The sequence below is a fragment of the Panulirus ornatus genome, chromosome 39, assembly GCF_036320965.1.
Source record: "Panulirus ornatus isolate Po-2019 chromosome 39, ASM3632096v1, whole genome shotgun sequence".
NCBI lineage: Eukaryota > Metazoa > Arthropoda > Malacostraca > Decapoda > Palinuridae > Panulirus > Panulirus ornatus.
In genome coordinates this window covers 12354378-12367256 of record NC_092262.1, presented here as the reverse complement: position 1 = coordinate 12367256, position 12879 = coordinate 12354378, and the positions used below count along the sequence as shown (strand labels likewise).

The 12879-nt window shown below is 39.6% G+C and overlaps 1 protein-coding gene across 2 annotated transcripts in view; it reads right to left on the bottom strand.

Annotated features, from left to right (window-relative positions):
* The window catches only part of LOC139761148 (uncharacterized), a 61893-nt gene that overhangs the window by 15984 nt on the left and 33030 nt on the right, over positions 1-12879 (bottom strand). For both annotated transcript variants that reach the window (XM_071685106.1, XM_071685105.1), the window contains exons 11-15: positions 8373-8470; positions 7759-7873; positions 6062-6180; positions 2480-2577; positions 1898-2123 (exon numbers count right to left, since the gene is read on the bottom strand). In XM_071685106.1, coding sequence (XP_071541207.1) covers positions 1898-2123; positions 2480-2577; positions 6062-6180; positions 7759-7873; positions 8373-8470 — 656 coding nt within the window. The remainder of the gene's footprint in view (positions 1-1897; positions 2124-2479; positions 2578-6061; positions 6181-7758; positions 7874-8372; positions 8471-12879) is intronic.

Sequence of the window (12879 nt, the reverse complement as noted above, 5' to 3'; positions counted from 1 at the left end):
AGTTTACTTTCTTACACTCTTTCACATACTCCCACCACTTGTTTCAGGAGTAGTGCTACTCCTTCCCTTGCTTGTCCTCTCACCAACCCCTGACTTTACTACCAAAACATTCCCAAACCACTCTTCCCCTTTACCCTTGAGCTTCGTTTCACTCAGAACCAAAACATCCAGGTTCCTTTCTTGAAACATACTATCTATCTCACCTTTTTTCTCATCTTGGTTACATCCACACACATTTAGACACCCCAATCTGAGCCTTCAAGGAGGATGAGCACTCCCTGCGTGACTCCTTCCGTTTCCCCTTTTAGAAAGTTATAATTCAAGGAGGGGAGGGTTTCTAGCCCCCCCACTCCTGTCCCCTTTAGTCGCCTTCTATGATGTGTGGAAAGTATTCTTTCTCCCCTATCCCTGGGGATAGGGGAGAAAACATAAGGTGACAACCATAAATTTAGAACCTTAATGTATCTTGGAGATGAAGCATTAAGTAGGAAGGACTAACTGAAATAACTGGGTAGGAACACTGGGACTGCTTTGGAAGAAGAAAGACTATTAAACATAATTTAGAAGTGGGAACAAATTTATGAGTCAAAAAAAGAAACTATGAAAACATCCACATGACCATGATGAAATATTTGTAATGTGTAAGAACCATGCAATGGAGTAGCACTTCAAGATGGAAGCATCTGTAATTTTCAGCACAAAAATACTCAAATAAAGCATGTTCATGTGACCCAGTAATAGCCAGCTGGAGCTGAGTGACTGAGAGAAAAATGAAAAGATTGAAATACGTGTGAATAAAATTGAAATATGGAGGGAGAGAGCAGTACAGGGTAGAAGAGTCAGTGGGTCCCTTAACAGAATAATGAAGGGTTGAGATGTAAGTATGAAACTGAAGAGAGAATTAAGGGGCAGCATAATCCTCCCAACCCTGACCTATGCAGCTGAAACATGGACCTGGAATGAAGCACAAAGGTCAAGAACCCATGCTATGGAAATGAGCCATTTGAGACGAGCATGTGGTGTGACTAGATGAAATGAAAGGGTGTATGAGAGATTGGGTATGGCAGGGAAGGCAAAAGGAGTGAATTCTGGAGTGGCAGAATGGGTGAAATGTAATACTTTGAGGTGGTTTGGGCATGTGGAAAGAATGCAACACTGGGAGTTTACAAGGAGAGTGTATGATTGTAAATAGTACAATTAAAGGGGTTGGTATGAGTGAAAGACCACCTGTGACATGGGCAAATAGGGTGGAGGAATACTGGAGGGAGAGAAACAAGAATAATGCAATGAATGGTTTATGCGAGGGAGACATGTAAGGATAAGTGGAGACACTTCTGCCATGGCCACCACCCCTTGATGGGAGTTCCTGGAGGGAATGGGTAGAAGAGATATAGACAGATAGAAACTAAAGGAAATGGTCTTTCTGACCTAAAAGAAGAAAATGATGGCAAGACAATTCAAGAACAAAGCATTAGCAATAAATGTGTAGTAGTGAGGGGATACTGTGAAATACAATAAGAAGTAATGAAAAGGCAAAAAATTAAATTCAGCAGTTAGCTACCTACTTAGTCAGATCAAGGACTGGAAAAAAGTGAAATATTTTTTTCATGTTGAAGGCTCCAGTTACAGACAAGTCTTCATCAAAGCCTGGCCTTAAATGAAATATAAAAAGATCGAAAGATATAGGGAACTAAAGAGAAATTGGTAGTCTATGAGTTTAAGATAGGGAAGGTCTTAGCCACTGCAAAAGACACACAAAGACTTTATGAAGGAAATACAGAGGAACCAAGTATTTTGCATTAGTTCTCGTTACAGGAGAATATTTTAAGAAGTCTATAAAGATTTCTGTAAAATTATTGAATGATACCTACTTATATTGTTAACATTAAAAACTCACCAAAGCATAGAATACAGCATCTAAAAATAGATGTAGATGATTTTTGAAAACTCGTTTCCCTAACCCCTTGGCAAGGTGTGGAAGTGACTTGCAAAGAGTTTCCAAAAGTGTGATGTGAGCAGTATAATGTTTATGTCGTACAGCTTCAGCCATGACAGGCAGACAGGCTGTGACCTCTGCAGCTGCATCAGGTACTCCTGCCAACTCACTTGCCAGATACACATACCTGTACCAAAAATAATTTTCAATCAGACCAATATTGAGAAAAAAATATATCAAATAAATCTTAACCAACATTTTCTTCTGATGAATGAAGGAGGTTGGGATAAGTTAAAAGAATGTCTGACCATAGAAAAATCCAATAAATGTAAATGTAGGTGAGGTAGAAAAGTAGGAGAAACCCGAAATGAAAAGAGGAGGACTGAGCAGAGGAAAATCCTAGTGAGAAGAGCCTGAACTTGAATAAGAGTATGGGAACAGATATTACGCTGCAGAGAGATGAATTTGAGCTTGTTACTCTGAAATACATTTAAAACAGTATTAAATATGAACTGAGCTCAATCCTGCTTAACAAGGACTCACCCATCAGCTCTCTCCCAGAGTTGTGGTGGACGTCGGAATCTGCAATCTGAACACCCACCTCGCCCCATCTTGGGAGCCAGTGACCCGCACGAATACATCTGAAACAGAGTTTTCTCTATGACTTAAAGCACAGTTTGACCCAGATGCAAGTCTACCCTACAAAACTGATCATCCCCATTCTCTGACAGCATACAGACTTGAGAATAGTTCCCAAAACCATTTCCCAGCACTTGTGTGTTTATATGCACTTGTTCCACCCAAATTAAATAGGAATAGGGTTATGGATAATTGACATTCCACCACTCGCTACATTTTCTAATCTGCCCACCTCCCACCTTTCTCATGCCACATGCATCTTTTGCACAAGCCATCACTGCTTCCCTAAATACATCCTCACCCACTCCCCTCATCATTTGCTTTCACCTTTTGCCATTTTACGCATCTCTCATGTTACTTTTTAACATCTCTCATGTTACTTTTTCACACAAGTCTCCTTTCCAAGCACACGTACTCTCACCATTCTCTTCTCCCCAACGTTCTCTCTTCTTTTTTGAAAACCTCTACAATCTTCACCTTTGCCTCTGCAAGACATCCCTCCAGCTGCCCCTCTCAGCACATTAACATTCAAAATCTCTCTTTTACACACCTATCAATTAACACGTAATCCAATGATGCCCTTTGACAATCTCTCCTACTCGCATACATATACTTGTGCATATCTCTCTTTTTAAACCAGGTATTCCCAATCACCAGTCTTTTTTCAGCACAAATCCACAAGCTCTTCATTAATATTTCCTACACTGAATACCCCATGTATACCAATTATACCCTCAACTGCTACATTACTCACCTTCGCATTTAAAGTACCCATCACTAAAACCCGGTCTCATGCATCAAAGCTGCTGATACACTCATTCAGCTGCTCTTAAAACACTTGCCTCTCATGGTCTTTTTTCTCATTACCAGGTGTATAAGAACCAATAATCACCCATCTCTCCATCCTCTTTCAGTTTTACCCATATCAATCTAGAATTTACTTTCTTACACTCTATCACATACTTTCACAACTGCTTCAAGAGTAGTGCTACTCTGTCCTTAGCTCTTGTCCTCTCACCCAATCCCAGGCTTTACTCATAGGACTTTCCCAAACAACTCCTTTCCCTTACCATTGAGCTCTGTTTCACTCAGAGGCAGAACATCCAGGTTTCTTTCCTCAAACATACTACCTACCTCTCCTTTCTTCTCATCTTGGTGACATCCACACACATTCAGACACCCCAATCTCAGCCTTTGAGGAGGATGAGCACTTCCCGCTTGCTCCTTCTGTTTCCTTTTTTAGAAATTGAAATACAAGGGAGGGTTTTCATCCCAACACATACATATAAATATGTACACATGTACATATTCATGCTTGTTCACCTTCATCCATTCTTGATGCTAACCAACCCCACAAGAGATAGGATAAAATGTACATTCTCTTATCCTCCCCACACCCGATCACCACCCCCAGCATCAGCAAGGTAGCACCAAGAAACAGGCAAAGAAAGGCAATATCCGTTTACACATTCTCTAGCTGTTATGTGTAATGCACTGAAAACACAGCTCCCTGTCTGCATCCATGCCCCACAGACCTTTTCATGGTTTACCCTAGACTTTTCACAAGCCTTGGTTCAGTCCATGCACGCATGTAAGCCCTGATTGCTCAAAATTTTTTCACTCCATCCTTCCATCTCCAATTTGGTCTCCTGGTTCTCCTTGTTTCCTCCACTTCTAACACATATATCTTCTTTGTCAATCTTTCCTCACTTGGGAACATCTAGGAATGTATGAAATGAAAGATCATTGCCTTCAAGGGCAAAGAGAGGTATGCTTGATGGTATAATAGTTCCATTATTGCTGTATAGACAAAAATGGAAAGATGTGGGGGAATGTGTTGCAGAATAAATGTTTGAGGACAATACATGCTATGAGGTTTGTTGGTCGAACAAGAAATGAAACAGTACAAGAAAAGAGTGTTAGTAAGAGAAGTACGTACGAGAGCTGAAGAGCGTGTACTACAGTGGTTTGGACATATGGAGATGATGAGTGTGGAAGAGATGACTATGGAGATGATGAGAGTGGAAGAGATGACTAAGAACGTATACATGCCAGAAGTGGAGGAAACAAAAATAAGGGAAACCAAGGAGGAAGTGGAAGGATGGAATGAGAGATGCTTTGAAGGCTCTAAGGCTGAACATGTAGGAGGGTGCAAGGCCTGCAAATAACAGAGCAAACTGGAGGAATGTGGCATATATAGGATAACATGCTGTTAATGGGATGACTAGGGCAAGTGAAGCGGTTGATGGGAACAAGAAAAGTCTGTTTGCAAGGTACTTGATGTTTAGAAATTTGTTGTGTAGCCAGAAAAGGTTGAAGATATTTGTAAGTGCTTGGATTGCAGAGGTCAATATGTTTTATGTAAAAGTCTCATATGTTGTCAGAGTCTAGCAGGAGAGTTCTTAATGGTTTTAATTAAACTTTTTGTTTCTTAGGGAATAAAGGATGGATGGGCAGCTGTCTTAATTCATTTATTGTAAGTTTTTCATGAATTTCCTATTCAGGTGTTAGGCTCATTTGTGGCTGATCGTTGAGGAGTGTTCCATGAGTATGCTTGTGCATTTTTTGGGAAGAAAGAGGATTTCACTGGAATGGGTCTGGAGTACTCAAGAGTGGGGGCTGGATTGGTCTGGCAAGTGTGGATCTTCTTTAATATTCATCAAAGTTAGTTTCTGTTCATCTTGTGGTTCACTGTGTTTAGGACAGTGCCAGTTTTTTCAGCAAACAGGATAGTGATGGTGTTATTTATAGTCTGGAGTTCTCGTATTTCTCTTCATTGTGAGTGTTTTCATTTGAGCTGGTTTTATGGGATGTGTAACTCATGGAGAGACGTTGGGTTGCATTTCTCTCTACGCACTTGTGGTATGTTATGTTCACTGGCTTGGCTGGAGATGTCAATGAAGTGTGAGACTGCACGATCTAAGGTTGGGAAATCACCTTTATTTATGCTTTGGAACTTTCTTTTCCATATACTGAGTGTAAACTGGCCTGTCTACATCCATGTAGTTTGCATAAGTCTTTTTGATGGTTGCCTGGATCAGGTGGGCCAAGTGGAGGGCTATCAGTATGGGCAGGTGCTCAAAGAACAGTTCATGTAGCACACTATGGGAGGTGCATGTGTGTGTGTGTGTAGGGCTGGTGAGTAGGTGATATCTGGTGAGGTTGGCTGCTGCAGATGATGTTTGGTTAGCTGGTAGCAGAAGTTGAGGATATTGAGGAGTTGTAATTAGTTTATGAGTAGTGCGGACATACCAGTAACTCTTCAATATTAAACATAATATTTTTCTACTCTTGCTTCAGTAGTTTCATATTCGTGGAATATCAGTGAAAAAACTGACAAACTGAAAAAATATTGTTTTCTTAAGTATTATATATAATCTAAATCATGATAAACAGTTGTACAGTATACACTGCTAGGGGTTGTCTCTACGAGAATAAGTTCATTTAAAAGAGTTACCTTTCCCCAAGTTTTTGTGTCTAACTTACCTGTTTATTTGAGTGCAAATCCATGTCATTGTCTCTCTTCCGCTTAACAACCCCATACAAAGCTGGGCCACTTTCCAGGTCACCATATTTCTCACTTTCAGAAGGTTGGTCTTCAACACCTAAATCACATGAGTAAGAATTACAATCATTCTTCCACATGAAAATTTCTTTATCTTAACAGATTATAACTGCGTAACAGCATGCAAATAATGGAGACCAAATGGGGGTGTGTGTGTGTGAAAATTCTCCTGTATCACCAGCTTTTAGAAAGAGGAACCTTTCAGTATTTTTTATGGATGCCAACAGAGTTTTGGTCAAATAAAACCAATAATACTATAAACTTGTCTAAAAATTACTTTACTCTCAAGGAGAAAAAGAATTCTCTGAGTAGTCATTTCTTGTCTCAAAGGAGGAACAGCAATATACGAGTCATAAAGGGCAATGGAAGTTTTTCAGTGAATGTTATGTATACATTATTATGTATACAATATTTGCTTCATCATTTTATTCAATTTCTATGAATATGTCCTGATGTTACCAAGAGCCATTCTAAAGAGTTCAGTATCCCAAGGCTGTGCAACTTTATTTTGAAGAAAAATATAGACTCCTTTGGAGAGAGAAGTTCTCTGATAAGAATTTATTCCCAAAGACAGCCTTGCCAAAGGTAGCTTTTCACTTGTGGTGTAATCTCGTGCAGGCAGTCCAGTAACACCACTAGAATGCATGTATAGAATATCTAAATACAACGTACTATACAAGTAAACATGGAAAGATGACAATGCACATAACATAAACACTAAGGGAATGTTAGCTAGCCTTTAAAAAAGCTATCATAACGATGGTTAAAATTAGAGTTAGATATTCTCTGACAGGAATCTACTCAGAAAATTTCTTTTCCAATAGTTAGTAATTCATACATGAAGGAAATGCAACTAAAGGTTATGAGTTGTCAGAATACTTTCAATACTTTATATGGGGATGCTTAAATATCTATGCAAATGTTACTTCTTTTCCATGGGTTATGTAGCATTTGACCTTCTACCTGATACTAGACCGAGACTCCGTGATTTCAAAGCATCTGATTTACAAACACCCATACTTATGAATGAACTCGAAAAACCAATAATTAATTCCTAGTCTTATACATAATCAATTAATCATACTTGTGAACCTCAAAACTGCAGCTTTTTTCATTACATTGTTGCTTAATATAATGCTCTATTAACAATATTTACTTCAGAAGACAATACCTAATACAATGATTCAGTCAGGTATAGGTATTTCCTCTTAATTTCATCCATTTCTTTATATTTTCTGACATATGAACTATGTACATGTGTATATATGTACATGTCTGAGTGTGTATATATATACGTATACGTTGAGATGTATAGGTATGTATATTTGCGTGTGTGGACGTGTATGTATATACTTGTGTATGAGGGTGGGTTGGGTCATTCTTTCTTCTGTTTCCTTGCGCTACCCCACTAACGCAGGAGAAAGCGACAAAGCAAAATAAATAAATAAATAAAATAAATAAATGAACAAATCAACTTACAAACAGGTCCAGGAACCTAATCCTTTCAAAACCCGAGGACCCCATGTACTGCATGTCGACAACATCTGTTGGAGCAAGTCTGTTGTCTGATAATTGAAAACTAGACTGACTGACTGACCAGTTAATGAATATATCATACCTTTAAGGCCTTCTTTCATCTTCTCAATAATCATGGGCAAAACATCCTTTCCATAAGCTCTAACAACATTCGCAATGGCAATGGCTGCACCCTGACGAACCGAAGGAATGTTATCCTGTAAAGAAATTTCAGAATGTAGACCTAATGCATGATGCCAAACATCGGTATTTCTTAAAAGAGAGAGAATAAACATAAAAACTGAGAAGCAAAGACAATGTTCACAGGTCATTAGAGAGGAACTATCACATCAAATTTGACAATTGTATGCTCTCCATTACCTGCCCATTCAAAGTTTCAAAACACACAACTGCCTTGTAACTTTTATTTAAACTACACATGATATTCTATGTCACCTTTTAAAATTAATTCACTGCCATTTAAGGCTTGTCCAAACTCCCTTCATAAAACTAGTGTAGAGAATTCCATAGAAAAATTGAAAGTAGTTTCAATGCATGTAAATACTGTATGCTAAAAACTGGAGTGACTTTGGTGTTTGGAGAAGCTATCTGCACATATTACCCTCAAGAATACAACATTTCACGGGAAATAAATAAATAAAAAAATTCATAAGGGTTCAACAGTTTCATCAAGAGATTGTACATATTTTTCCTAACCTGGAGATTGGTAAAGAAGAGTGGGTAGAGCTCTTCCATTGTCCCTTGAGCTTCTTCTGGGAAACAGAGAATAAAATTTCCACACGCTACACAAGCAGCTGAAAGGCAAGCATTACCATGGACTGAATAATATGGAAAATTGTGAAGATACATGGGCAAGCATGAACTATCAGATGATCCTAAAAGGCTTTATATAAGTGAATCGTTATGGTATTACCACCTCATGTCCAAATTCCAGCTATTTCTATGAAAAAGACATGATTGTCAGTTACAAAACTGGTGATTTCAGTATGAAGAAAAAGCCTAGACAAGAACGATATCATGGAAATTCACAAAATGCTTTGTCACCATTATATGAAGGAGGATCTATGTTCTTGCCTAAGCAATTCGCATCTATGCATTTGACCTCATACATTATAAAAATTTTTGACAGCAATTAAGAAATGCATGAAACCACCTAATTAATAATAACTATAAATGAAGACTATTGTTTATCTGTACCTGGCAAGAGTACAAAAGTGTTGCTATCAGCTCCTTTCAAAAGCATGTATGAAAGACTAATGCAAGGAGTGAAATGAATAAAGTTTTCCTTGACTGCTACAGCAAAACAAGGTAAGCTATAGATTTGTTAAAATGCAGTGAAAAGAATATTAAATGGGGGGACAAGCTAGAAAAACTGATAGAGTGTTTGAAGTTTGAAGAAGAAAATTCAGAACAGCAACAGGGAAGGATAGTCTGGAATCTCTTAAGGTAAAGTCAAGAGTCAGTGTGAGGATGAGAGCTACAGAAGGGGTGTATTTCTGCTGAGGGAGGCGTTGTGAAGTGTGTGAAAGAGTGCAAGGAAGCATGCCCCTGAGTGTTGTTTTAACTCAGTGAAACAAAGGGCAAAGGGGAAGAATGGTTTGGAAATGTCTTAGGAGTAAAGTTAGGGGTTGGTGAGAGGACAAGAGCTAAGGAAGGAGGAGCACTACTCCTAAAGCAAGAGTTGTGAGAGTGTCAAAGAGTGCAAGGAAGTGTGCCCATCTCATGTGGGTAAGTGGATTACAGGAAGTGGGTGATTATTAGTATTCATGCACTTAGCCATGAGAAGAATGACATGGAGGAGTTGTTTTTTGGGAGCAGCTGAGTAGAATGTGCGCAGCTTTATTGGAAGAGATCAGGTATTAGTGATGGGTGACTGAGGTGACTGAAATGCAATATGGGTAATATGGCCATAAAAGGTATAATTGGGGGCATGGGGTATTCAGTAATGTAAATAGTAATGATGAAACGCGTGTGAAGTTGTGGAATGAAAAATGACTGGTGAAGGAATGCTGTTTTAAAAAGAGAAACATGCATATGTGCATAAATAAGAAAGATTGTAAGCGGGAATTAATAAATTATATACTAATTGATAGGCATGCAAAAGAAAGAATCCTCGATTTGAATGTGCAGAGAGGGGCAGCTTGTGAGATGTCTGATGACTACCTGGTGAAGATGAGGATGAGGATTCATAGAGATCCTCAGAAAAGAGAAAATGGTATGGGGAAAAAGAGCATAATGAAAGTCAATGAATTCAGAAGAAGAAACTTGTATGAAAAGCCACCGAGAGAGTGACTGTAGAATAGCAAAAGACGAGCATAAACAAAGCTAAGAGAGTGGGTGAGGAATGGGAGGTTTTTTGGGAAGTAGTGCTGGTATGTGCAAGAGAAGTGTGTTGCATGCCAAAAACTGAGAATCAAAACAATTATTCATCCTTCAAGTATACAATAAGTTCCTTTACTGCTTCCTCTTTCTTTCTTTAGGATGTTTTAGCTACATTTATTTATTTATTATTTATTATACTTTGTCGCTGTCTCCTGCGTTAGCGAGGTAGTGCAAGGAAACAGACGAAAGAATGGCCCAACCCACCCACATACACATGTATGTACATACATGTCCACACACGCACATATACATACCTGTAGATTTCAACATATACATATATATACATACATAGACATATACATATATACACTTTATTCATTCCTGTCGCCACCCCTCCACACATGAAATGACAACCCCTTCCTCTGCATGCACGGGAGGTAGCGCTAGGAAAAAACAACAAAGGCCACATTTGTTCACACTCAGTCTCTAGCTGTCATGTATAATGCATCGAAACCACAGCTCCCTTTCCACACCCAGGCCCCACAAAACTTTCCATGGTTTACCCCAGATGCTTCACATGCCCTGGTTCAATCCATTGACAACTAGTCAACCCCAGTATACCACATCATTCCAATTCTTTCTATATCTTGCATGCCTTTCATCCTCCTGCATGTTCAGGCCCCAATCGCTCAAAATCTTTTTCACTCCATCCTTCCACCTCCAATTTGGTCTCCCACTTTTCCTTGTTCCCTCCACCTTTGACACATATATCCTTTTTGTTAATCTTTCCTCACTCATTCTCTCCATGTGACCAAACCATTTCAAAACACCCTCTTCTGCTCTCTCAACCACACTCTTTTTATTACCACATATCTCTCTTACCCTTTCATTACTTAATCAAATCACCACACACCACATATTGTCCTCAAACATTTCATTTCCAACACGTCCACCCTCCTCCACACAACTCTATCTATAGCCCACGCCCGCTTCCTTGGTTCCATCCGCTGCCAAATCCAACTCCCAGATATCTGAAACACTTCACTTCCTCCAGTTTTTCTCCATTCAAACTTACCTCCCAATAGACTTGTCCCTCAACCCTACTGTACCTAATAACCTTGCTCTTACTCACATTTACTCTCAGCTTTCTTCTTTCACACACTTCACCAAACTCAGTCACCAGCTCCTGCAGTTTCTCACCCGAATCAGATACCAGCACTGTATCATCAGCGAACAACAACAGCAGACTCACTTCCCAAGCTCTCTTATCCACAGCAGACTGCACACTTGCCCCTCTCCAAAACTCTTGCAATCACCTCCCTAACAACCCCATCCATAAACAAATTAAACAACCATGGAGACATCACGCACCCCTGCCACAAACCTACATTCACTGAGAACCAATCACTTTCCTCTCATCCTACTCATACACATGCTGTACATCCTTGATAAAAACATTTCACTGCTTCAAACAACTTGCTTCCCACACCATATATTCTTAATACCTTCCACAAAGCATCTCTATCATATGCCTTCTCCAGATCCATAAATGCTACATACAGATCCATTTGCTTTTCTAAATATTTCTCACATACATTCTTCAAAGCAAACACCTGATCCACACATCCTCTACCACTTCTGACACCACAGTGCTCTTCCCCAATCTGATGCTCTGTACATGTCTTCACCCTCTCAATCAATACCCTCCCATATAATTTCCCAGGAATACTCAACAAACTTATACCTCTGTAATTTGAGCACTCACCTTTATCTCCTTTGCCTTTGTACAATGGCACTATGCATACATTTTACCAATCCTCAGGCACCTCACCATGAGTCATCCATACATTAAATATCCTTACCAATCAGTCTACAATACAGTCACCTCTTTTTTTTTAATATATTCCACTGCAGTATCATCCAAACCCGCTGCCTTGCCAGCTTTCATCTTTCGCAAAGCTTTTACTACCTCTTCTCTGTTTACCAAATCATTCTCCCTAACCCTCTCACTTCGCAAACCACCTCGACCAAAACACCCTATATCTGCCACTCTATCATCTAACACATTCAACAAACCTTCAAAATACTCACTCCATCTCCTTCTCACATCACCACTACTTGTTATCACCTTCCCATTAGCCCCCTTCACCAATGTTCCCATTTGTTCTCTTGTCTTATGCACTTTATTTACCTCCTTCCAAAACATTTTTTTATTTATTTATTTTGCTTTGTCGCTGTCTCCCGCATTTGCGAGGTAGCGCAAGGAAACAGACGAAAGAAATGGCCCAACCCACCCCATACACAATGTATATACATACATGTCCACACACGCAAATATACATACCTATACATCTCAATGTACACATATATATACACACACAGACACATACATATATACCCATGCACACAATTCACACTGTCTGCCTTTATTCATTCCCATCGCCACCTCGCCACACATGGAATACCATCCCCCTCCCCCCTCATGTGTGCGAGGTAGCACTAGGAAAAGACAACAAAGGCCCCATTCATTCATACTCAGTCTCTAGCTGTCATGCAATAATGCCCGAAACCACAGCTTCCTTTCCACATCCAGGCCCCACACAACTTTCCATGGTTTACCCCAGACGCTTCACATGCCCTGGTTCAATCCACTGACAGCACGTCAACCCCGGTATACCACATCGATCCAATTCACTCTATTCCTTGCCCTCCTTTCACCCTCCTGCATGTTCAGGCCCCGATCACACAAAATCTTTTTCACTCCATCTTTCCACCTCCAATTTGGTCTCCCACTTCTCCTCGTTCCCTCCACCTCCGACACATATATCCTCTTGGTCAATCTTTCCTCACTCATTCTCTCCATGTATCCAAACCATTTCAA